Source organism: Falco peregrinus, chromosome 13 (assembly GCF_023634155.1).
Source record: "Falco peregrinus isolate bFalPer1 chromosome 13, bFalPer1.pri, whole genome shotgun sequence".
Classification (NCBI taxonomy): domain Eukaryota; kingdom Metazoa; phylum Chordata; class Aves; order Falconiformes; family Falconidae; genus Falco; species Falco peregrinus.
In genome coordinates this window covers 14,289,342-14,315,532 of record NC_073733.1, presented here as the reverse complement: position 1 = coordinate 14,315,532, position 26,191 = coordinate 14,289,342, and the positions used below count along the sequence as shown (strand labels likewise).

General features: G+C 48.1%; 1 protein-coding gene and 1 long non-coding RNA gene across 5 annotated transcripts; one reads left to right on the top strand and one right to left on the bottom strand.

Moving 5' to 3' along the window:
- Positions 1 to 2: 2 nt before the first annotated feature.
- IL13RA2 (interleukin 13 receptor subunit alpha 2) lies at positions 3 to 23,644 on the top strand. 4 transcript variants are annotated; one of them, XM_055818116.1, is made up of 11 exons: positions 512 to 1,052; positions 3,232 to 3,431; positions 10,907 to 11,065; positions 14,594 to 14,745; positions 16,905 to 17,058; positions 17,525 to 17,645; positions 19,214 to 19,398; positions 20,502 to 20,659; positions 21,526 to 21,670; positions 22,312 to 22,414; positions 23,320 to 23,644. In XM_055818116.1, exons 2-11 carry the CDS (start codon positions 3,311 to 3,313, stop codon positions 23,360 to 23,362), a joined length of 1,341 nt encoding a protein of 446 aa, XP_055674091.1. In that variant the 5' UTR covers positions 512 to 1,052; positions 3,232 to 3,310; the 3' UTR covers positions 23,363 to 23,644. The 4 variants fall into 4 exon arrangements, with proteins under 4 accessions (XP_055674092.1, XP_055674091.1, XP_005232847.3 ...); XM_055818117.1 differs by lacking the exons at positions 512 to 1,052; positions 3,232 to 3,431 and adding an exon at positions 3 to 293; XM_005232790.4 differs by lacking the exon at positions 3,232 to 3,431 and having other exon boundaries at positions 600 to 1,052.
- LOC129785569 (uncharacterized) lies at positions 11,063 to 25,453 on the bottom strand. Its single transcript, XR_008749687.1, has 3 exons — positions 24,935 to 25,453; positions 12,045 to 14,359; positions 11,063 to 11,196 (listed from the first exon to the last, which is right to left on the bottom strand). It is a non-coding gene; the product is annotated as an uncharacterized LOC129785569 (long non-coding RNA).
- Positions 25,454 to 26,191: the final 738 nt, after the last annotated feature.

The following is a 26,191-nucleotide window of genomic DNA, read 5'->3' as shown; positions in this document are numbered from 1 at the left end:
CAGTTCCTCCTTTGGCACTGTAATTTATAGCTGAACTGCCAGCATCTTCTCTTGGGACGTGAGGTCTGATCTCTCAGTGAATCAGCTCCATCCCATCATTTTCTGCCTCTGACTGTTTTTTCCGTCTGCTGCATTCCTGTTTGAAAGCAGCAGTCGTCTGACCAGGACCTTGGTGAAAACATACTTCATGGGAAATAACAATGGAGTGAAGCTATTCGGTGGGAAGAAGGAGCCACGTGCAGTTTGAAAGGACCCAGGGGAAGCAAAGACCAAAATTTCCCATTGGATAAAAAGTTAGTGTTTTACTTTCATACACTTGGGGTTTTTCATTTTTCCCACAAATGAAGCAGTCCAGCGGTCATCTGCCTGCGGAGACTTGCTGGGACACTGAGCATTGGTTCGGGATGTGCAGAGCTGCAGCAGTCACTGTGTTGCGGATTGATGGGAGCTGACAGACCTGCGGTCTCCTGCCAGGATTTTCAAGGTTTTCCCATCTGCTCACCTCGGAGCCCCTAGCCCAGACCTTAGCCCGCAGGGAGCCACTTGCTGCCTGGCTGCTGGGGTTTTGCCTGTAACTGTCCCCACACTGGGATCGCTGCGTTACCAGCAGCCTTGCTGGGGGCTGGCTTGCAGCCAAACCAGAAATTAGTTGGAACCGGCGTATTGCCACAAAACGTTTCAGTTCACGTTAATCGGGGTTTTCTGATCAAATTGCATCTCGCAGCAGAAAATTCCCCCAAACGCTGGTGTGGGGTGGATTGCTGTGTCCCACGTGTGTCGTGCTTGCTTTGCTATCGGCGGGGATGTTGAACAGACGCCTGCTGTGGGCAGTGAGCAGCAGTTGTCTTCCCTATTTCTTCACGTGCATCCTATGCACAAAACACTTTCAGTCTGGCTGTTCAGATGCAGCTGCTTGAAGCTTACTCTCTAGAAACAGGAGCATATGCAGGGCTTTTTTCCCCGTTTTGCTGTTCCAGTTTTCTTTTTTTAGAACTAGAAAATACTTTTGTCTTGCACGTTACCTGGTCAAAGGGAAACCCCAGCGTGTTATGGTAAGCTGTAACTGTGTGATCGGCATTGAATCTCAGCAGCTGCAGCTGCTGCATTTAGCCAAATGGGGTGGGAGGATTTGTCTGCTTTATATTACTTTTTTATTTTATTGTGTGTGTACTTGCCACTCAATGTAGCTGTTCAGGTGTAATGAAGAATACAGATCTATGTATACCAGCATTTCTGTATGAGTTTTAAACAGTTTTCCAGAACTTGTTTTGCAGTGGTGCTGATGTTTGTGTTCTTGAAATAACTTTGGTTGCATCTGCTCAGAGTTCAAGGTGATGCTTGAATTGCAGCTTTTCCGAGAGGCATGTTTATATATTTTGCATGTGTGTGTTTACACCACTGTTGCTTGAACTGAAATGCATCCCATCCCTTGCAAGCCACATACTGGCTGTTCTGAAATCCTTCCTATGGTCATTCCTAACTTAAGTTTTTTCTCATATTTTTACTTTCATGGGAATATTTAAATAGCTTTTAATATAACTAACAATATTTAGACTTGTGGTAAGTCAGCAATGCCTTGCAGAATTGTTGAGAGGCTGTTCCTGGCGAGGCAGTTATTTTGGGTTAACGCTTGCTCTCTTGGGGGAGCGCTCAAATGATTTGCATCTGAAAAGAACAAACTCATTCAGCATTTTTGGGGTGTCTTTTTTTTTTTTTTTTTTTTTTTAAATAGTCTCTTGTCAGTTTGTTCACCATCAGGCCAAACTTTTTGCCTTTAACAAAACATCTAACTAAGCCCCTTTCAGCACCAGTAAGATGTTTATGTGAGAAATAAAGGCTTGGGCTGCTGTTTCCATTGGTGCAGGCCAGCAGCATCCCCTCCAAAGGCACCCTGAGCTCCAGGAAAGCCACCTGCCCCCAGGGCAAATGCTTTTGTATCTCTCTGGGGCTTGCAGCTCAGGGTTCGAGGACCAGTCTGTGATAATGATCTATGTATTGCCTTTTCTGCTGTTTGCCAGCTGCCCTGCTCGTGCCCTGACCCTGTGCTCGTCCCTCTGGATCTGGCTGCCAGATCCTGCTCACGGCAGCAGAGGCTGGATCAGGCTCTGACTGCAAAGTGCCTCCAGGACTGACCAGCCGCATTGGTATGGGGGAAGGACCACTTCTCCTGGCCAGCATCCCGGGCTGCTTGGCTATTCTGGGCTCTCTATGGGATGTACCAGCCCCACGTGTGCTGGGACCCAGCAGTGACTGAGGAGGTGATGGCTGCTCACATCCTGCCCTGGCCAGGGCAGCAGCAATGCTGCATTCCCACTGGAGACAAAGGCAGGAGGCAAAAGTGAAGTGAGTGGGAATTGCCAGATCCCTCAACAGCCCAGGTCAGGGCACTCAGCTGCACAGAATAACTGTCTTTTACACTTACTACTCCCAGCGCAGTGACCGCACCAGAAGGACCTCTGCCAACAGCTCTGTAAACTCTCCAGTACAAGATACTGGCTGGAGTTTAAAAGAAGGAAAGGGAAACTTATTTTGTTTATCCTAAGGGCTTGGAGGCTTGCAGAGGGAAATTCACTTTTAAAAAATAATGCAGAGAGGCAAAAGCCATGAGGTTATTCTGATTTTAAGATGGCCTAAAAGCTGGGATGGAGCACCAGCTCCTTCTGCCATCGATGCTGGTGCCGGCAGAGGCAGCTGATCTCTGCACGCCCGGCACACTGCTTTGCCCATCGCATCTCCCCCATATGTGCTCTTGGGACTGATCTGCAGTGTGCTGCACCGCTGCCAAGCTTGTTTTCCCAGTTACTGTCAAAGCACTTTATGTGAAATGTTTCTGCTTTCATAACAATTCTCTAGACCTTTTTCTTATTTGTCTATTTAATTCTGTAGCAACCTGAAAACAAGATTGGAAGTAATTGCCGCTGTCCCGTGAAACCTGGTGTGTTAAATTAGGAAGATTAAAACTCGCAGGCAGAACGCAAATCTACTTTTGGGGGCGAACGCTGTTGGGGAAAAAAATCGGCGCAAGGCAGGTGGCAGGTGGGGAGTGGGTTGCTGGTGTGACGCCTGCCACCAGCCGCCCTGCTGGAGGGAGGCTGGGCTGAGACCTGGGCATTCGTCACAGGCCAGGCTGAGCGTGGCCCTGAGTGGGCTCAGCCATCCCAGAAGGAGACCCCCAAGGATGTGGCAGGGCGGGAATTTGATTTTTTTTTTTTTTTTTTTTTCCCTCCCTAGTATTTAGCACTGAGGTAGCTATTGAAAGCCTGGCTGCCGTCTGTCCTGGTGCTCTGGTGACAAAACTGCTTTTGTGGAAATGCACGAGGCTCCCAGGTTCTCAGCGGGACACTGGCAGCCAGCCTGGGCGCTTGTCTGCTCGCTCCAGCGACTGCAGCTCCAGTGGGTTCCAAAGACTGAAAACCCGTGTGCTGCTCCAGGTAAACTCAGTTTTGCAACTGGGCCCAAAGCCACACAGCGGGAGAGCTTCAGCCAGCTTCTGGGCCGGCTGGGGGACCCCCACATCCACCTGCAGGACCTGATGGGTTTGGTGGGAGGAAGCCAATGGAGGTGGTTTTGTAACTCCTAATGAGCAACCACATGGCCACAGCCTGGCGCCCAGGAGGCTGCGGTTGGCGCCTGCCCGACCTGCGGGACAGGGCAGGACAGTGAGCAATGTATCTTTGGACATTTTCAGGTTCTCTGCTCTGGACAGGCTCACAGCCCAGTCTGAGTATGAGGTGTTATTTCTGTCTCTGCTTACCTGAGGAGACAAAAATGTTCCTGGAGCAGCCCTAGTCTCCCACCACCTCCAGGCAGCACAAGCCCAAGGCTCTAGGTGGTGAGGAACAGGAGAAACAGGGGAAATGGCACCTTCCTGGGGACCAGGGATGCACAAATCTTCCCTGTAAACCCTGCATCCCCTGGCAGAGCCTGCTGCAGCCACAGGACCCAGTTGCACCCAGTGTTCATGGTGCTGGGACCAGCCAGGCCTGCCAGGGGCAGCCGTGCAGCAGAGCTGTCTCTGCACACATACACAGGCGGCGCTTTGTCCCACTATGCCAGAGCCTTCCTGCTCTGGAGTTAATATTTAGCTCCTTTCGCGTTTCTGTCTGGAGGTGTTTGTGGCCCGTTTACTAGCAGTCGCTGTACTGCCAGCTTTGTGGCTTCATTTCAGTAGTTCTTCTAACGCCCTGGTGCATTTAGCAGCAGAATTTGGGCTCCCGAGTGCCATGCTGTGCTCCTGATCCCCTTCCAGCTCACCAGTCCCCAGCATCCCTGCAACCCTCCCTGCATCCCCAGGCCTGGAGCACATCTTCACCCCAGGCTGGTTCCCAGACGCAGCCACACGTGTTGGTCAGTGCTGTCTAATTCCTCAGTCTGCCTTGTATTATTTTTCTACAAAAATTTTATGTGCACTGGTGTGCCAGGGTAGACCCTTGTCACCAAGTTGTTTATTAAAAGCTGCCCCCGTGCCACGATAATAATGAAATTATTCTCGTGGGCTCTGCTAAAGCCCCAGCCCAAGCCTAGCTGCGTGGGAGGGAGTCAGAGCAAGTCTGTGTGTGGCCAGGGGATAAGCGCAGGTTGTGGGAGAAATTGCTCGAGGAGGAGAAGACAATGAGTTGGTGCAATGTGAGGACAGGATTGTGGATGTTTTGGTCAGGGTGTGCTCCCGAGGCAGGAGACATTCTGCACACAGACACTGTTTCGTTGGCAATTACAGGAAACCGAGATGATGGGGACGAGTCAGGGGTGCCTCTTACGCAGCCTGTGGTGGAGCAAGCTGAAGGGCAGAGGGAGTGCGTGATGTTTGGCTTTGGGCTGGACAGACCTTTCAGGGAACAGAGCTGATTACAGAAAGAAAAGATTTCACGGGTGCAAGCTCCATGGCCGTTGCATTGTTGGCTGAGATGATACAGGCACATTCGAAGAGCTGCTGTCCTCCTTTAAGATGTCTTTTAAGCCAAGATTAGTCCCCAATAGTAGCCATCAACAAAGAAACAGGAAAACCTGGGGTCTCCACTCATCACAAGAATAAACGACACTGAGCATTGCTAAAGAGCCTGGATTCCTTCCACCATTTCCTCAAGTCCCATGGAAGCCCTAAGTGTTTAATTTCTTAATGCAAAGAAGGGATTTTTCTTGCAACACTCGGACTGTTGCCACTGTCACATGCTTCTCTTCCAAGCATGTCTCATCATGGTGACATCCCCTTATCAGTGCAATTCGTAACACTGTGCTGGAGGCCACAGCTCTGTTTGGAATTGCTGAGTATCTTATTCCGGTGACTCGGAAAGAGCTTGTTTAATGCAAGCTGTGCAAAACAGACCGGCTTCCCTAAAACATGAGGCTGTTAAGAGGCTTTTACAAGTCATTGGTTTTTCATGCCATTGGCAATTTCAAAACCATCCTTCGGATCAAATGAAACATGCTGTTTGATATCAAACGGTCTGTTCATAGCTGGAGCCTTTTAGGTTTGATTTTGTCGAATACAAGGGTATTTCTAAACATGGAGCTGAATTGCAAAGTTGAAAGCTTTTATTTTGAACCATCAGATACCAATATTTTAATACAGGAAAGCAAGGGGTTGCTTGACAGAACCGATTTAGCACAGATGGGATGAATGTATCAAATCTACTTTAACCAAAAAGGATGCAGCCCATTTTTTGGACTTAGCTCCGGTAATGATCTTTGCCAACTGCTTTGCCATTTGCCATGAGATGTTTCAGCAACAATGCTGCTCTTCCTTTATTTCCTCAAACAAAATCTAATTGTTAAAAAAGTGCTTTTTAATTTCTGCAGGCACCTGCCCAGCATATCTGTCAGAGGCCAAGGACCCAGCCCAGGGGCTTCTCTGCTCTTTGAAATCTCTTATTCAGCCTGGAGGCACCTTTACAAGTTTGTCTTCCCTGGGCTTTAGCTCTTTTATTAATCTTACACTGTAGAGCAGCTGTGAGGCTCTGGGACATGGCCAGGCTCCTGGAGGAGGAGGAAGCTCCTGTGACGTGTTTGTGAGCACACAGTGACTCCAGGAGTAACTCAGCCGGCTGACAAATCCCAAAAATTCTCATTCATGAGTAAACCAGACAAGTCAGTGATCTGCTAAATAGAGTTGTAATGAGGAAAGCAGCCACGTGAACAGGAAAAAAGCCCCCAAGGCTTTTTCTGTTGCTGCGTGCAGGGGTGTCCCGCTGCCAGAACCGTGGGGCTCCGAGGAAAGGTGGGCGCGGGGTGCAGCAGCGGGTGGTGGAGCCCAGCCAGCAGCTGTGGCAGCCACAGGGCTTGGGGATGGCTTGTTGCATGGGGGTTTGCCCACCAGAGTGAGTATGTTTTTATTAACCCCTTCTTCCATGAGCTTGTCATCACCTTATACAGGAGTTTTTTGCAACTTAACCCCATTTGCAGGATAGTTAGGAAGATGCAAATCACCTGCTCGTACCTGCCACGAGGCTCTGGTCTGGCGCGTGCAGGGCTTCACCCTGTTTCCCACAGCTTGCTAGGGCATCGCTGACAGCTACAGTCACCGAGGTCAGTACAAGCCAAGGCCTGAACACCTTTGCAAAGGTGTGCCCTGGGCCACCACGCTCTCTCCCACTCACGGGCTGTGCCTCCACTCAGCATCGCTGGAACACGGCATGAATCCTCCCCAGCTTGCCCTCAGCTGATCTCTTCCAGAACCAGCCTGGGGATGCGTTGCATTGACACTGGCAGGGGGAGGAACACAGCAGGAGCATCAGGTACCAGCACAACAGCGCAAGGAGTGGAAGCGTGTCTGTAGTTTGCAAAGGGAGCTGGTTTGGGCAGGAGGGTGGTGGGGGAGGCTGGGTGGGCAGGCACTTCTCACTCACTGCTGCTCCCCCGGTGCTCCAGTGCTGTTGGCTGTGTAGTTCCCTATTGTTCCAAATCCCAACTGTGCTTTTTTCCAGCCTAATTTTCTCAGGAACCGAGACAGTTCTAGCACACAGGAACTGGCATTCACCCTACTGGCAAATGTTTCTCATCTGTTTCAAATGATGTGTCCAGTGTGACCTTTTCTGCTTAAGTAGCTTACACAATGAAAATACATTAACGTTAAAACCTAGCTTGCATAACTTTGAAAGCTGGACCATACACGTACCAGCAGCAAGGGAATTTTTTCCCCCGTTCTTTGGAGAAAGAAGAAAATGTCCAGCACTGTGCAACTGCAGTGAAGGGAGAACCCACCCATAACCCCCTCGCCCCAGAAGTCACAGGGCACTCAGGCACTCACACAGGCAACAGGGTTTGCACTACTCATTTCTGCTGCTTTTTGCTTTGGAGAGATGAAAAGCAAGGGGCTGTTCACCTGTTCAGTGGTCACCAACCACGGGCAAAGCCCCCATGTTCTTCCAGGGCTGTTTCCCAACCAAATGCCACCGCAGATCAGGACAGCGGTGGGTCATGGGCTTCCTTGTTCTCTACTTCAGACCTCCCCTTGGCACCCCTAAGGACTAACTGGTCTTCACAGTCCGAGTGCTCTCCTTGCTCTCATCTCTGTTTTCAAAGCTGTGGTCTCACCCAGCACACGGTAGCTGGTGTCTGTTCTGCGAAGTAGTTGCTACAACCAGATGTATGGGATCACTTTTTAGCGTAGTGAAAGGTAAAAAGGTGTGAAATTTTGGTTGCAACTGCCTTGGAAGTTCAAAAGTGCAAAGGGTGGTCGTGATCTTTCCATTGGCACCTACCTTTGCAGCATCCTTTTGGAGCCAGAACCAAATAGCTATGGTGGGATGGGAATGGCTTCACAGCTGAGAAGCGACCGTGCCTCCCCCGGGTCTGCATGGACAACGCAGCAGGCTGGCAGCACTGCCCTGCCTGTGTGTGCACCGTGAAAGGGAGAGGATAACTCGCAGGTGGAAAGGGGTCTGATCCTGACTTTATTGCTCTAAAACATTGCTGTTGACTCCAACTGGGAAGCAATGCCCCATTCATGCAGGCATCAGTTCAAACAGCTATACTGTAAGGCTTGTACAGGTGCTTGGAGGGCAGTTTCCTTCCTACAAAGAAACGCTCCTTCGGTTCCTGATGCTGTTTCTCATGGCCTTAGTATGTCTGACCCGTTTCTCACTGTGCCTAAATCTGGCCATGGGAAGATCCAGCCTCAACCACAGCCCGCTGCTTGTTGAGGCACGCACACCACAGCTCCACTCTTTCTGAAACACCCTTTGTTGTCCCTCCTGGGGAGGAGTTGCGGCAACCAACTTCCCTTGACTCATGCAAGGCAACGCGGCGATAACCCACCCGTGTATTGCCGCTCGTGACTGTGGCTGATCCTTTAGCGCAGCAACAGGACTCACGAGAAGTTTTTCCAGCGAGGTGTATTCGGTACCAGAGCTCTCACCTGGGGCAAACCAGGTGTGGCTGAAGACCTGCTCCTTGTAAAGGGTGCCCCAGGCTGGGGGTGAGGGAAGGCTCCCAGGGCGATGCCGGGAAGGAGGGATGGAGTAAGCAGCGACAGGCCAGGCTATACAGGGGTCACGGTGACCAGCTGCACTGATGTGCGTAGCCCACGGCAGAGGAGCAAGGGGATGGATAATTTTATCTATTTCCTGCGGAGCCCTGAGAGGCAGCTGGGTTGGCTCCAGAGCGAGCAGAGGCAGCAAGCTGGGAGGCAGGCACTGCGGTGGGTCAGACCATGGCTGGTGCTGGGGGACCACCAGCCGGATCGCGTGGGTTGGGGTGCTGCGTGGGGCCACAGCTCCCGGGTGCCACAGACAGCTATGTGCTGCTGCGAGGGGCTCCGGCAGACAACTTGCACTGATTATGCCATTTAGTTTTCATTTTAATGAATCCTTTAAACATTTCAAACATATCTCTGACCTTCTTGAGCGCAGTTAGAGCAACAATTAATGCCAGCACCTCATAAATCCCAGCAATGTCCCCTCTGGTGCTAGCTCAGTAAAGGCTCTGATTGTGTGGTGACTGCCATAACATTGCAATGTGGCATCTGACCCCTGGAAAGATCAGGCAGGTCTCTTTAAAAACCTCCAAATTTCTATGAAATGTGAAGTTTTTCAGCAAAGCCGCCGTGAGGCTGCCAAGGAGTTAGGCATTCCGGAGGCAGACAGGCTCCCGTGCACTTAGAAGTCCAGGTAAGAGCACTTTGGTGGTTTAAAATCTTTCTGTGTGAGCCTTTGTCTATTTTTATGTGCCTTGTGAAACCATGCGAATACATTCAAGTTAATTGTACTGGAAATGGAAAAAGCTTCCTCCAGTAACATTCATGTACAGCCCTTGGATGCTGTTCCTCACCAGCTGGGAGTCAGAGCTGCTGCTTTTCCCAGCTCTCCTTACCACTGCGTTCTTGAACTGAATGATGAAAACTTTCTGAGGCAGATAGTTATGCTTACAGCCAGGTTTGTACTGACACAAGTTTTATGTCATGTTCAATATGTTAAGAAGTAATTCTGGTCATTCCTTCTGACTGGAAGTTATCTAGCTATATATTCTCATTTCACAGTGAAACAGAAAAATTACTGGTATTGCTTATACTTATGTGATGGACTTGGGGGGGGCGTTGCTGTTAATTTAAATTGAAAATTAGTTGTTAAAATTGTTGTGTATTTGTAATTGCTGCCATGCACTGCCAGTTAGAATTTCTGGTTAATTTAAACTTGTCAACCATCCTCCACACACACCCCCTGCACTGTTCCCAGCACAACTTGACTCCTCCAGCTCCCCTGAGCCACTTCTTCTTCAAATGATTTGGGTTTTTTTGGCCCCAATCCTTAGATTTCCCAAGGCCCCTCTGACTTGAAGCTCTGCCATTCAGCTAGGCCCCCCATTTCATATTGTCACATCACAGCCATAGGTGCTGATTAGTAAAGCCATGCTGGAGTATGACCTGGGGCTCCACCTTTTCCAGCCAAGGTGGCGCGGACAATGTAAAGTGAGTTTGTAATCTGAAAGGAGCTTGGTGATGCATGGCATGTTCACGTCGATGTTGTGTTCTTACACAAACAGAGCTCAAGCAGTGGCCCTAAGGTTTCAGAAAGATTGATTTCTGTATATATTCTATATGACTGATCTCTCTCTTCACCCCCCCCCCATCTCTCTTCCTAGCTCTATCTACTTATACCTGTATCTACATATAAAATTAAAGAATACATAGATATAGACTCTTTTTACCTGTAATCCATGTACTTTCCGGCACAGGGAAGAAGGCTGGGCTGATGTGTCCATAGGCAATGATTCCTACCCACCTTCAACATGAAATCTGAAGGAAGGAGAACCCTCCCCTGGAAACTTTGCTCCTCTCCCTGTCAGTCCCCATCTTTCCTCCAGCAGACTTGCTCGGGAAGAGAAATTTGTCCCGTTTAGAAATGATCATGACTAAGAAGATCTCTCACAAGCATTCCTACCGTTTCTTTTTTGTTGGAGGGTGAATTAGAAAGGATATTATCTCTCTGCATGTTTATTTCTTTTCTTTTAAGTCACCGAATCCTGAAACAGGAAAGCCAAAAGCACTGATGACAGTTGCATAAGACATGTCTGTTTAATGGTTAAGAAAAAGCTCAGGCATTCTGAGTTGTTTTTTTTTTTTTTTTAAAGGAACATGTCATTAGTCCGAGGCACTTCCTATGGCAGGCAGATCATGCTCTTGGCTGCATCACCCTTTCCACAGAAGTTGTGTGGCAGACAGCTTGATGACTGAAGTGCAGGCTGACGTGCCTTCGGAGAATGTGCTTAGCTAGCCAGAAGCTATTTAAAATGAAGCTAAAGTGACCCATGTGTCGCTATCCCCAAAAGTTGCAATTAGAAGTCCTTGGGGAAATGATTAATCAGACTTAGTAAACGAGTAAAAAGGCGCTTGTTGTTAGTGCTCACCCTGCAGAGGGAATGCCAGGGCCCCACTAATGCACTGAAGACTTTCAGCTCCTCTTTATTTCTCCAGCCCCCTGGCACGTGTGCCGCAGGACCGCTCCTCTGACGCCGCACACCTTCCCGCGGGGAGCCCCGATGTCCCACCTCGGAATGGCTCTGCGGCGGCTCTGCGCTCTCTCCGTGGCACTGCTGTGGGGCTGCCTGGCATCCACCTCCCACCGCAAGGCAGGTAAGGCCTGGCGTGCCATTCCCGTCGCTGCCTGACGCGTGTTTCACATTAACTCGGGCCCTTTTTGACGTTTGTCCTTCATCCGAAGCTTTTCTTGTGTGTGCGTTACTGTGAGTGGCTGATTTATAAGCCTGTAATTGTGTAAATATATTGCATATTTAGTGGCTATTTTTCTGAGTAACTTCAAAAGGAGCAGAAACTGCCTTTGGTGCGCAGCAAATCTATTGTTTGTGAAATATAAATACTACTTGGGTAGATAAATGCTCCTGAGCATGGTCCCAGCCTGCCAGACTGGGCTAGGTGCAAGGAGTGGGTTTATTCACAACTGCAGAATAACAATCCTGAACAAACACTGCCCTGCAAGCTATCACCCAAGGCAATGGCTTTTCAACCACAATTTGCTTCAAGCCCTCAAGCACCTCTTTGCTGCGCCGCACCTGCAGCCCCAGCTCTCTTGGCCTCTGGTAGCCGGGACTTTGCACCCAAGCGCTTTCCTTCTTCAGAGGGATGGTGAGCAGGTCTGGCCCCTCCTGCCACAGCTGGTGCATGGTGGAGAGGTGAAAACTCGACCAGGAGGTCCTGCCAGCCAGCAGGCATGGGAAGCTGCCAGCATACATGCTGCTGCCACGTCAAGCAAACCAATATTACCTTGAAAATGGGCTTCTCAAAACATGAAAGTCACTTGCACCAGATGTGCGATTTGACCAGCACAGAGATGTGCAGACGTAGAAGATACAGATGGGCACCTGGCAAGCTCCCATTTTTCCACTAGCAACGTTGGTGGAAAATTGCAATACCTCCTGCTGCTTGCAGCACATAAGGCAGCACATGGCGTGGGGTGAGGCAGCGGAAGGCACCTGGGGATAAGCAGGTGGTTCATCATCAAAGCTGCAATGTTGGAGTGAGTGTGCATGGCAGGCAGGAGCCAGTGGCCACGAAGGCCGCAGCTATCTAGCCAGCGCATCGCTATCCCACTCACCACCAGGCAAATCAGGTAGAGACGTTGTTTGTTTTTTATTTTTCCAAGAAACATTCGGGAGCAGCTCTCCTTCAAGACTGGATAATGATAGGGAGTATTTCTAGTCCTGTATTCTGTATGAATGATGGGAGTGAGACTAGTTTGTCATGTAATGTTGCAAAAATTAGAAGCTGGAAGAGGCAGCGCTGACAGTTAAAAAACAATCAAATCCCTGAACACAAGCCACATCCCCAAAAGAATCTTTTCCATTCCCTCTGAAGTCCAATCAAAATGTATTTTACAAGAATTGCTGGTTATAATTGCACTTGTTTTGGAAAAAAATATTGCTGTTTTGTTCAAGTTCAGAACGGAAACATATTTCAGAGCATTATCGCTTCTAGTCAGAAATTCCATTGTTGACCAACCTGATCCTCTTTTGACAGCTTATCACCAGGCTCATGACAAAGGCTAGCAGCTCTTTGCTTCCTCGTTTGGGCATTTAAGCACTCAGGCAGGGGGAGCTTCCCTAGGGCAGGACAGTCCAGCTCGCAGCCCTGCCAGCAGATCTCCTGCAGCCTGTTCGGGATTTATGCACGCCGGCCCCAAACCAGGGTCTGACCCTAGGGCATGGTGCATGGCCATGTGGAAGCCCCTCACCGTGTCAGCCCTGGTGGGCTCTTAGCCTGGGCTGGCAGGTGGGAGGAACCCCCCTCCGCCTTCTCCCCGCTCCCTCCTTGGTGTGGCTAGAAATGGCCATTCTGCATGAGCCACCAACTCGTTTTTAGCAGCTGCAGCTCTTCAAGCACGGTTCCTGCAGACTTGCTGTCCCCCACGCTGCATCTTCCTTTCCTGGAGCCTTTGCACCTTTGTGAAGACCCCGGAGGTGGGTAAGGTGCCCTTGCCTTGCCCTCGCTCCCACCTCTGATGCCCACCAAGAGCCCAGCCTGAGCACTCTGCGCCCCTTTTCCCCCCCTGCCTGCTCTGGGAAATCCGTGCCTGTCTAGCATAGCGATCCCAGACTCTTGCCCCCTGTGGGAACAAGGGGCTGCTGAATAGGAGACAGTGCCTCTGCAGGGCCATGCCCCACTGCCCCTGGACTGCAGCAAGCCCCCCAGCCCCCGAACCCAGGCTGCACTCATGTGACTTCACAGCTGGTCTTTTACAGTTTTACTTATTATGCAGAAAAATACATAAAACTGAATTTTTCTCCAAATTATTATAGTCTATTGTTCCTTGCTCCAGCACTCCCCTAAATCCATTGCCATAATATCTTACTGTGCCATCTAGCATAACAACAAATCTCCCATGGAGCTTTACATGCTGGGAAAAGTGGGATCTTAAGACTGCTGCCTGAGGTGTGTTTCATTTGGGAGAGTTTCCTTAGAAGAAATAAATCCTCCAACGATGTTCTCTGCAAACTTTCCAAGGAACAGATTAAAGTTTAATTTATATCACTGTCTTCCACTGAAAGATATTATCTGCGTCTGCTTTCACAATGGATTCATTAAAAAAATAAAAGGAAAGAATGTGTAAATTCTGATGAAGACATGAAAAAAGTGGGAGAGAAGCCAGTGGCCTGGAGGACAGGCTCAAACAGAGAAGCGGTGGCAATGCCGGGCTGATGCTGCCAGGAGATGGGCTCCAAATCACCATGAGAAAGGTGTATCATGCAGGGAATATGTAGAAACACAAATGGATAATGTCAGCTCTAGACAGTGGAGAAAAATGACCTTAGGTGTTCCAAAAATTGACTTCATTTGAACTAATAAAACTGAATAGCCAGACAGCTTTCCTTATGGGAATAACGGCTCCATACAGAGCTGGGATTTTAGGAAGCATGTCTTAGTATGGAATTAATCCATAATATATGCTGATTTATTAATATATGGCAGCACCTCACAATAGCTTAATAAAAGCCAGATTGACTGTAAAAGTACGTTTTTGTATAGCTGATAGATGTCCAAAATAAGAATTATTTAACTGTCTGCTTTTCTGCTTCTATATGGTTTTTTGTCTTGGTTTTTCATTAATCTTTAATATACTTGAAAAGAATATTTAAAGCAATATGGGTGATTTGTTATGTTTAAGGAATGTAAATTTCCCTGGAAGCATGCTGGGATCTGTCATCCTATGCTGCTGTACATGCTGACTACAATGTTTGCAAGGATGCTTGTCCTGACAGTTGGTAAATATCAGGCGTTAAAAGCAAGTAAATGCAGGACTTGAAAGGGCATCCCAGGGCAGTAGCTTTGCTTAAAACATCTTGAAAAAAGAAAGTCAAAGTTGTGGCATTCTTTGTGGCTTTTCAGTGGTCCTTGAGTGTTTTCTCTGAGTGTCTGAAAAAAAAAAAAATAATAAAAAAATCAGTTTTTCAGGGGGTGGGCAGGAGCAGAGCTTGTGCATGTTTAATGAGAACAGGCTACGCAATAGCCAGGGCTGGACTGTGCTTCCCTCCACGTCCAGCAGCTGCATTTGTCATCTCATCAAATTTCACGACTACTTTTTTCTTCTTTTTTTTTCCCCCTTTACATCCACACTCTGTTTTACCTGCTGCTTTGTTTTCGATCTAGTTGCTCCCCCACAAGACCTTCAGATCACAGATCCTGGACTCTTAGGTTCTCTCGATGTGGAGTGGAAGCCCCCACCCAACGTACAAACCATCAGTGACTGCACAGTGAGGTATAAGTTTGAATATCGCAACACTGGTGACAGAGACTGGAAGGTAGGACAGAGGACAGTTTAATCCTCTTAAATCCAGGCTATTGTCCTGCCTTTAGTTCCGGCAGAAGTTTATATTTGCATTTCAAGAAGGAGTGGTACCAAAGCAGTTCCATGAAAAAGCCAGGCTGTTCCAGTGGTTTGAATCTTTTGCCAGATGGGAATGTGTTTTCCAGCGTAACAGAGGCAGCAGTCAGAAGGGGCTGGTTCTGTCAAAGGGTGTGTGCTTGCTGCCAAAAAATCCCATAATATCTAGTGCCATTCTTCATTGTAAGAGGCACGACACTTTTTAGAAAACCTTTATGGGGCTTGAACTGAAACTCTGTGTCAACAGATCCTTAGGGATGCAAAGCGGTGAATAAATAGAAGATTAAATTTAATTAATTATCCTAATGCTCTAACATTCCCTTTATCCAGAGGGGTGTTTCTAATTACCGTTTACTTCTGTGTTTTAGATACAATTGACTCTAACTGAGCTCTGTGATAAAATTGTCAGTCTTCTCTCATTGCTGTGTAGCTGGCTATAGCAGGCGGACACAGGACAGGAAGGATTGTAGGAATATATTTTGGGAATGCTTAGAAGGTGAAAGTTGCTGCAGTTAGGAAGGTAAATGGAGTGGTGAGAGGAAATATCCAGCAGGAGGCTGTTCGATTGGCACAAGGTACTGAGGAACACATGAAAAATAGGCTGAGGTTGTCCCCCAACAACCCAGACTGGTGTCCTGAAAGAAAGGGAGATTTTTTTTTTTTTTTTTTTTTTGCACAATCCTAAAGTAGGCATGCTAGAGAGCTTCCCAGCTCACGGCACCAGGGAGGGAGCGAAGGAGCAGCCGCATTGGGTTAGCTGTGCTGTGCGCCTCAGCCTCTTGCTGTGAATGGTTTCCGCATGTCCTGCGTGAGCTGGTCATCCACTTCATCTGCTCGAGGCAGCAAAGCCAAGGCTGTCAGGCTGTGCTCAGCCACAGCGCAAACAGGTTTTGGCCCAGCCGTCCCATGGGAGCCCGCAGAGGTGGAAGAGCACGGTGCCTCCCACCCTGTTTCAGCTGTGGATTGCGATTGCCAGGGCATGGGAAGGGGCTCTTTGACCTGGCACCGGTCATGACGCATGCCACACTCCCAGCCGTGCAGCAGTGTGCAGCTGTGTGGATTCTTTTATGATGATTTTTAACTAGCATTTAAAAAGTACAAAGCAAAAAAAAATTATGCAATTTTAAAAAACATGTCAGAATTCCCTGAATCACAAGTAATAAGTTTCTTATACAAAGCAGATCTAAAAAGTAGAAAAAAAAATCAGCTCTTGTACCTTGCCAAAACTTTGACCCCAGATAAGGTCTTGAAGAAAAGTCAGTCTGAAAAAAAAACCACAATGAGACATCAGCGGACGCAGGAGTCATCGGCGTCTGTTAGAAACACACAGCTCCACATGGCTCATTCTTATGCCCTGAGACTGCTGACAAAAAAAGCTGACTGCGGGCTGTGCCACCGCGGCTCCCACCGCAGCACGTGTGTGCAGCTCACAGCGTGTCATTTCCATCCCGCTTGGGCCAAGGTGACACCTTGTCTCTCTCATCTTTCGTTGCAACTCTCGCCAAGTTATTTTTCCCTTGCATCAAGTAAGGGGGAGTAAGTCTGGGGTCGGGGAAAAGAGAAACCTTTAGAAGGGGTGCTCAAAAAGTCCCGCAAAGGGCTAAGCCCGGCAGCATGCGGTGACGAGCCCGTGTTGAGTTGCGTGGCTGCTGCTCCCTCCTTGCAGGGTGTGGTTGCGCTTCCCATGGGAACCATCAGCTACAAGAGTCATCGTTCCTCCTGTTTCTGATTATCTCGGGTCACAGATAAATGCGTTTTATCTGCATTTATGGTGGTATCCCTCATCGGATCCTCCCTGATATTCCTGGCTGGTGGGGAGCCCTTGAACCATGGTCTGCTCTGCCTTGATGACAAGATGTCCTGTGGGGTGGAGGGACTCAGAGCCAGGGCGCTGGGCAGAGCAGGTGGTACAAGAGTGCTGGAGAAGCACTGGGCAGGAGAAGCAGGACAGAAGTGTAAAGGAACATTAAAGTGCACAAATAAACCTACTTGCAGCTAGAGCAGGAGCAATGTTAGCCAATTCTGCAGCCTACTTAGTGACAAAGGAGGTGCTTATAAAGTCTGTCTTTCAACCAGGTTATTTTTACTAGGAAGCTAAAATTCAGAGTTGGATTTGACCTCAGCAGGACTGCTGAAGTGAAGGTACAGACACTGCTTGAAGGACAGTGTACCAATGACATGGAGGTGCAAAGTGACTGGATTTATGCTACTTTTCAGGTCCCATTGCAAGGTCAGGAGCAGCCTTCGGTACATGGTGCAGTTTTGCACTTTGCATGAGCCTGTTGCATGAACCACGCTGCTGGCCTGAGGGTTGCTGGATGGATAAGCCATTGCAGGGCTTGTTGAGGTATAAGACACCAGAGCATCTCTGCTTCCACTGGCTGTGGTTGAGGTTACTGGATACGTGGGGCTCGTTACCCTCTGCTTGTACCCCAGCTCTGCTGGGTTGCCCTGCACAAGCTCCACCGCTGAATGAAAAGATCAGTTATGCATCTCTCTGCTCTAAGTAAACTAAACTGGCTTTTTTAGGAAACAGAGCACTTGGCAGCTAAACTACCTAATAACGGTGACTGGCCTTCTTTTCCTTTTTTGTCTTTCAACTGTAACACACAATTGTTCAAAGATGTAAAATGCTATTTCGGCTGGGCCTGACTGGTACGTTGTGTAATAGTGGTTATTTCCTTCTCAACTGACAGGAAAACTGGAATCAGAGGTTCAGAATTTCCATTGCATCTATCACGACTGGGAATACCTCAAGTGCATCTGGCAACCCGGTCTCCTCGCTCCTCGTGGTGTACATTATGAACTCTATTATTGGTATGTACCAGCAAAATAGAAAAACATCCAGGCAGTGATCAAGTGAACCTCTCAGAATACTAAAATGCCACAGAAAATATACTTTTATAGCTGGCAATGCTATTACACTACCCACCCAGAGTGAGCCGAAATAATGCTCTAAGCAACACGTGCCTTCTAGCAAGGAAATACCAAATCCCTGCTTCCTTCCTTAAAATCAGGCTCATGCTGACCTTCTACAGGGCGTACCTTCTCCCTTCCTTCTTTCCCTTTTATTTACCCCTGTGGAGTGCTTTCTGCATGTTGTCCATCATGAAGCCCTGTGCTTTCCCTTTGCTGAACGCACCTGGATCGTTCTGACTGCGTTTCCCTTAATCGCAGTGTATATATCTCTATAGGACAGGTTTCAGCAGAAGGTTGCCAAGCTCAGTGAACCCTATACAAAGAGCAGGGCTTCTTGGCAACTAAGAGGTTTAGTCTTCAGCTATATTTTCATAGCCTTAGCACACCTCACACAAGTAAACATGCTGCCAAAAGGTAGTAATAACGCATGTTTTTCAGTGGTTTCTTTTATTCTGCTGCCAAATGATTCTGTTCTGCAAGAAAAACAAAGCTAGACTTAGTGGTTTTGGACAAAGTAAATGCTGTATTTGTGCTTCAATTCTTATGATACTATGGCAAGGCTGACTAGTTATGAAATCATTGGGTTTCATGCCTTTGGGCTACATGTAGGAAACTAGCTGCTTTTTAAAAATAGTTTCTATGGAGCTTTTGCTTGGAAATAGTCTTCAAAGTCTTCAGAGCAGAAACACTGATTTAAAACCATTTTGCGAACTACAAAGGTCTGCTTGAAGGAAACTATGGAAATTCATTATTTGTCCCTAAACAAACCCCACAAAACCCCCCAACAAAAAAAAACAAACCCTTATTTAACTGCCTGTAACAAAACCAGGCATTTGGATCTGTGTCCCGTTGTATGACGAGAGTGGATGGGAACACAGCCATGGCATCCTTTGATCCTTGTGAGTTAATTTTTATAGCGCTACCACATGAAGTTCCCACCCCCCCCCACCCCCCCCCCCCCACCCCCCGACATAATGTGCTGCTCAGGGAGACTTTCATTAGGTGTAGAGTACAGAGGCCAGATTCAGCTCTGCCTCAAGGGCACTGATCCAGCAGGAGTCTTAGAAGGTGCTATGAAACACCACTTAGTATTTCCAGGATGGGGCCAGCAGCTAAGCTTCAGGGAGTGGCCCCCAAAAACAGGAGGCACTTTGAGAGGAGAGTTCTGGTTGCACATTAGCTAATAACCAGCAAACCCCTTCCTTGCTCCCAGCCCTGGGTTTCCGTTACATGCTTATGTAGATGCATGTTTTTTTCTCCTCCCCACACTTTTTCCATAGTAGGAGTCCAGGTGACTGATGCATAACACTGTGCTTTGGACCACTTGCGAAAGGTAGGTAGGATATAGGTGATGCTCAAGGCTTAGGTCCATTCTTAAAAAAAAAAAAAAAAAAGGTCTTATCCAAGGAGTAACTACCATTGCTTTGGTTATTTTTTTTCTTTTTGTTTTCCTAATACCTCACTAGGTATGAGGGGCTGGACCGCGCAGCACAGTGTGATGACTATATTCAGGATCACGGTATAAACATCGGCTGCACGTTGCAAAATCTGAGCCAGGCAGAATATAAGGATCTGAGCATTTGTGTCAACGGCTCAGCGGCAGCCACTCTGCTACGGCCATTGTACATCACCCTTCGCCTTCACAACCTAGGTAACAGTGGCAGGAAAGCAGCAGGGTTCTGGGGACCCCCCACGGTCACCACACAGCCAAGGCTCACATCTTGCACAAAAGGGGATCAAGCAAATGTGTGCTCTTGTAGGTGGGTGGCTGTAATGTGTCTGGGTGGATTTCACCCCGGAGAAGGGTCTGTGCCATGTGCCACACAGGACTTTAGTTTTTCCAGCAGTGTTTGTAGGTGAGCAGCACTGCTCAGTGCCCACCCTGGAGAGACAGTGGGTACCTCCAAGGGCTGCACTCAGCAGCTGGACAGTTCGGGACATAAATGGTCTGCTGAGCAGATGGCAGAGCAGCTATGGGGTTTTTGGCTCTAGCAGCACTGCCACAGAGGTGGCTTCATTTACTGCTGCTGGAATTGAAACTGCTGCTCTGCTCCTGCAAGCACAGGAAGGACGTTTGGGCTTTGCTGTTCAAACCAAGCTAAGGGCTGGGGAGAATTGATGTGATGGGGTCTGCCCAAGCGAAGGTGGACTTCAAACCCATCAGAGACAGGGGAAAGGAAGAAATCACAGCATGATGTATGACCTGGTACATGTACTCACTCATTACTATGAGTACTTACCATGCTGATGCATTTACCCACATGTGACTGTCAAGGGGATAAATAGCTAGTCCTCCAGTTAAGCCACTGGGCTAATAAGCAGGATTTCTGGATTCAGTTAGCGCTGACATGCGCTCCATGTGTGGCTTTGGACATCTGACAGAAACCAGAGCTTTTCTGGGGATGCAGTGTCGGGCCAACACTGTTGCGGTGCCTCACGACAGGGACCGAGGCTTCCCTTGGGCTGCCCTGCTGCACTGCCAGGGGAACGTGCCGAGCACAATGCTCACACCCCAGTGTTCCAAAACCCCTGCGCTGCAGCCCAGAGCAAGGACCTAGCCCAGCCCACGTGCCAAGTTACGATAAATAACCCATCCTCCAGCCTCCGTGACATCCTGCTCCTGCATCACCGTGGTTGATGGTAATGGGGGCTCAGAATTCCAGAGGTTGGTGGTGATTAACCAAAGCCTTTCCCAGGAGGGCCTGTTTGATTGCACCTCTTGAACCTTCTCTCCTTTTGTTCCCTCCCTCACAGCAAAGCCCTCACCCCCGAAACATCTGGTGGTTTCCATGTCTGCATCTGAGGAGCTCCACGTGGCATGGAGCCCACCGGGTGGCGAAACACCACCCCAGTGCCTGGAGTATGAGGTTCAGCTGACAGAAGATGCGAGGGGGGCCAAGGCTGCCTGGGCGGTAGGGACAACACACACCGTGCCCTGGGGGGGGAAGGGGGGGAGCCCTGGCTGCTGGTCGGCGGTGGGGACACACACCAGGACACTGAATTGCAGTCCACGTGTCAGCTACCTCGCACACAGACTGCGCGGAGACGGCGGCTGCTGCTGCCCGTGGGAAACGCTGACCGGCTGGTCCATGACACACGTTCCTACTTAACACCCTGACCCCCCACCGCAGCATCTGCTTTAGCAGTAACAGATCCCAGCACAAGCCTCTGAGCAAGGACTGCCTCAGGTTTCCTGCCTGTTACCTCGGGAAGCTCTCGTCAGGGAAGTTTAGAGGTTGCTGTGGTTTTTTTTCCTGAATATTGTGGCACAACTTGGCCCAGTGAAACTATAATTCTAACCTCTCCAAAGAAGTGGCCTGGGACACAACATGTCCTTTCCGCGTGGTGCTTTTCCCTTTTGCATTACCCAGGTGCAGTTTTGACAGCAAAGATGGCAAGAACTGATTAGTCATAGGGGATATCTGAAGGACATTTCTTTAATTGCTATATTCTACACATGAGTTTTCTTAGCTAATTTAAGGAAGGATTCCATAAATTAACAGGCATAAATGGCAACATACATGATGGCACTGCCCAGACTGTGTGTATTTTCGGCAGTTTTATCTCCATAATCATTTTATTGGCATTAGCTGGTTCAAAGCTATTATGATATCATTTAAAACTGCCAAAACATAATCTAGGGGTTTGTAGAGCCTGGAGACTATATTGAGAAACATCAGGCCATGCCAGAGAGCTACTGGTGGTGGCAGCACATAATTTCTTGACGGTGGTTCTCTGTTTGTTTTTTTGTTTTTTTGTTTTTTTTTTTTTTTCTTAGTCTGTGTCAACCCAAATGGAGACCGCTTTAACAATTTCCAGAGCAAATCAAAGCCGCATTTCATGTGTTCGTGTCAGGGGGAGAACAAACATTTTCTGTGCTGACCAGGGCTTTTGGAGCGAATGGACACAGGAGTGTTTCTCTGGTATGGAACCCAAAGTAACCAGCATTTCCTATACATCCTCTACACAGCCTGTTTGGGACCAAGCGCTGATAGCTGCCACGGGCATCTGCGGGTGTCCAGCACTGGAGGGGGGAGCCTGGTTTAGTTACACCCTCAGCTTAGTCCGGCACAGCCATTCCTACAGCTTTGCATCTCCAGTGCGCTTAGCAGGCAAGCCCAAAATATTAATGCTTCTGCTCTGGCACCTTTCCCTGCTGCGCAGGGACAGCTGTGATGGAGGAGTGACTGGTTCGCGAGAGGGCATGTGGTACTCGGAGCTTCTCTTCAGGACATCCTCCTGTCTGCCCCACACCACAGATCAGCTGCTTTGCACCCTGTAGGCTCTATAGGGCTGTCCCCACGTGCACTGGCTCTGCTGCAAGACGCAGGAGGCAGGGAAGAGGCACATAGCAGTGGCTACATATATATGCAGGATGTATGTTACCTTGAAGGCAGTATGTTACCCTATACAGTAACATATACCTGTCATATATCTGTAATAAAGACATAAATAAATAAATGTAGGGTAACAAAGTTTGTATCCGAGCCCAGGCTTTGTAAGAGGTAATATGACCCAATCTGGAAGCTAGTGTTTTCTTATTTGCTATCATTTGTCTTTGCAGTGTCCAGAAAAGAAGACAAGCAACTATTTATCCTCATTCCACTCATTCTGAGTTTGTCAAGTAGCCTCATGGTATTTATGTTGATTGGCCAGTGCAAGAAAAGGTAAGCACCAAGGCAGCCTGTCCCTGCAATGTGCTTTTATGTGGGTGTCTCAGACTACAGTTATAAATGACATGACGTATTAAATACTAAGAGCCAAACATTAATGCTCTAAGATTGGACACCACACAACAGTTTATTTTCAGGAAACAGCCCTGTAAGTGTGGCTGTTTCTGATATGAAATGCCTTATAACAACCCATAAACTCACAGTAGAGACCTAAATCCTGCTCATGCAATCCAGCCTGCTTCTGTTAAATACAACAAAGTTACTTGCGTGCACAGCAGCACAAATAATGCCATTATCTTGCCCCAAACCACTCATGCAGCAGAGATTTGTACTGGTTGTGTTAAAGAAGTACCATTTTTATGGGCTAAGGCCTCATTATCTTTGCACTCCCATCCCAGTTGTTTGCATTCATGTCAATGATGGCACATGGGGAAAGCAGATGCAGCGGATGAGTTTGCCCATATCCGCATTATTGGTACTGATGACATTTTCTTCAGGCCTGAAGGATCACTTAGAACTGATCCCCTGGTGCTGATAACTATTATCTTTTCCTTATGGCCATATAATGTAAGCAGGTGGATAGCTTTTCTAATATGCCTTTTAAGGCCTCACTGATGAGGGAGAATTGGCTATAGAAATATTGTCCTCAGAGATGAACCAACACCTATTTGGTAGCTGAATGCGTGGAGTCTGAGACACACACTCCATCTTTCTTTTGTATCCGCCTTTCAAATGTTTTGGTTCATGAAATTCAACGAAGTGTAGATGCTAGCAAGAAGACTGTGGAAAGCAAATGCGTCCCGCCTTGCCATTGGGATGCAGCGATGTGTGACAGGGATGCTGTAGTGTGTCCACAGCTGTCTCTCGGTGCTGGGAATAACAGGCTGTGCCCATTTCAGATCCCCAGCAGGAAAGCCATTGCATGCATCTGTGGGATGCTAGCTCTGCTTGCGACTGCTGTACCGCTTGTGTTTGATGGAGCGCTTTCAGAACATCATCCCAAGGACAGCCGAGAAGCCCTGAGCTTTCTATAGCCCATGTGGGTCTTCCCTACCTGCTGCCATTTGCAAGGCTGGTGACTGCAATTCAAGTCCTCAACAGGCCCAGGAAAACATTGGAGGAGTTTTAAACTGACTCTGGAGCAAGCTGTTTCTGATAACAGGGCAAGGGAGAAAAAAGAGGCAGTGGAAACTGCCATGAATAAAGATAACATGTTGTTCTGTGGGTTTGGGGTTGTTTTTTTTTTTTAAGGACTCTGTCAACAGGACACGCGCTGAAGGGCAGCACCACGCACACAATGCTAGGTACAAACCCCTGCATCCAGCTACCATACCCCACCTCGCTCTCACCACGTCCTCCTAGTCCCCAAACACGCAGCCTGCTGAGAGCACCTAAATGCTGAACGTGAGCTACTTGAGCTATTTTTTTCATTAATTAATATGCCTTATCTGTTGCCAAGCTGAAGTGCGGAGGCCTTGAGAGAAACTTTCACTGTAAAAAGGCACGATCACAGCTACTGCAAAAGACAGATGCTTCAGAGGAGAAGTGAGGGTTACTGTGGCAAAGGCAGCGTGGGAACTTCTCTAGGAAGCAGGCACTGGTACCAGAATTCAATGAAACATCCAAGACGTCTCTTAACACCATGTATTCAGCTGATTACATTCCTGACTGATTTTTAAGGAACCATTCCCTATGATGCTGATTAAAAAATAATAATTAAAAAAAAAAAAATCAGCAGTAGATGAGACACTGTCCTCCAAGCCCATTCTGATGGGGTTTTTTTGGCCAAAGAACTACCCAACTCAAACCCAGAGGTTTAGTGTGCCTTCATCTCATCTGAACAACCCAGAAAACATTTTTTCTTTCAGGAGGATTTATTCAAAATGGGAATTTCTAGTGAACAGTGGAAGCTCAGAGAGAAAACCAGGTTTGTGTCAATCAGCTATGTAAAGAGCCATGCTAATCCAATCAGGCACAAAACAACACAGCAAGTGCTGTCTTACACATCCAACTGCAAAATTATTCAATCACTCTCAGCTGCTTCCACTGCTAAATGGGCAACCACCCAATGTTATTTGGGGAGCAACCAAGGGAGGAAAGCACCAGAAAAAAGGGTCTATGCACAGACTGGAGCAGAAATCAAGTTTCCTGGCTGTTGTTATTTTGAGGAGACACAACCTTTGCCTCTGCTATCTCCTGCAGCTTCTGGTCAGCCAACCTGGGATGGCTTTAGGTTTTAAAATACCTTTGAGCATGGAAATACTGTGTATTTCACATACTTGATGAATGCAGCACATTAGAATTGGAGAAGGAAGCTTGCAAGGCCGACTGATCTAACAGTAGTTGTAGGAAATGTCACCATACCCTATTGTCTGCATAGCAGTTGTTTCCATTATTTAGTCATTGGCGTGGCTACTGAATATTCCTCATGCTGAGCATGTATATACATGTATTTCTTAGTCCAGTCCTGAGCAAATCCCGTACGCGAAGAGCCAGAGAGCTTTGTACACCTACCATTAAAGACAGGAGCCAGTGTCTCTTTAGTTGACATCCAGTGCATGCACACTAATGCCAGCTTTGCCTTGATAAAAGTTGTGACGTTAGTGGTCCACACACCTTCCTGGTGAACTGTTAGTCATCCCTGTGAAGACATGCAGCAACTTAATGATGGGGAAGCTGATGAAGACCCATAAAAACAAGTGCTGAAGTTCCCCCCACCTCCTGTGACCAGGTAAATATCTTTAATTTTAGCCCCCAGTTTTCAGGAAGCAGGCAAAGGACAACCTTTTTGTTTCAACAGAAACCACCCAAGGGTGTGACTTCAGTTCAGGGATCTTTAAAACTTCTCTTTGCTTGTGTCTGTCCTTGAGGTGATAGGGTAATTTCTTTTTCTGACTGAAGCTTGCAGAATCTTGCTTATACATCCTCTCTTTGGATGCGGTTTAGAGCCAATTGCCGTAATCCTAGGCACGCATCATGCATATAAACCATCACTGGCCTGAGCCTACCAATGGTTGCACGCACCTTTGGTGACAAAAGCCATCTCAAAAGAAAAAAACCAGTATTATAGGAAAGAGAAGGAGGGATACTTACATGCTTTTCATGGGTGCCGTTTGGACTGCCACATTGATGTGAGCCTGCAAACTCTATTCTCGCTGCTTAGCAATTCTCCCAAGCAAGCGCTTGCATTCTGCTAGAATCTGACCACGACTGATGAAACTGGGAACAGTTATCATTAGTTGAAGTTGGTAAGATGGAAAATTGCTAATTCTTTCAATAACCTGTGAGCACAGTGGCTCCGTACTGGATAGTTTCTCAGCAGACCACACACCAGCTTCAGCAGCTGTGTCAAGCACCTCTTGCTCGATTTGAGTGGCGCCACGGTCACAGCTGCTTGGGGATCACGTTCGGTTTGTGCAAGGCTTGTTTGCAACACTGGCCTTGCCCAGCTTACCTTCAAAGCCAAACGGACTGCGGCTGGGCGCAATGGCCCGAGTCGGCAGGTGTGAATGCAAGTCAGAAGAGCCCCGGGCATGAGCACACACACCTGTGAATCACAACTCTCCCATGTTACTGGTTTCCGCACTCTGGCCACCTTAGCAGGGTCCGAGCCTGGGATCCCACTGATTAACGGAAGGTCTGAGCGAAGGTTTCCAATTCCTGTTATTAGTTCTCAGGTGACAGCTTCAACTGTGGGCCTCCTCCTACCCCAGTTCACCTGGCCTGCTGACATCTTCAAAACATGGTCATCACAGCAATTCAAGGAACACA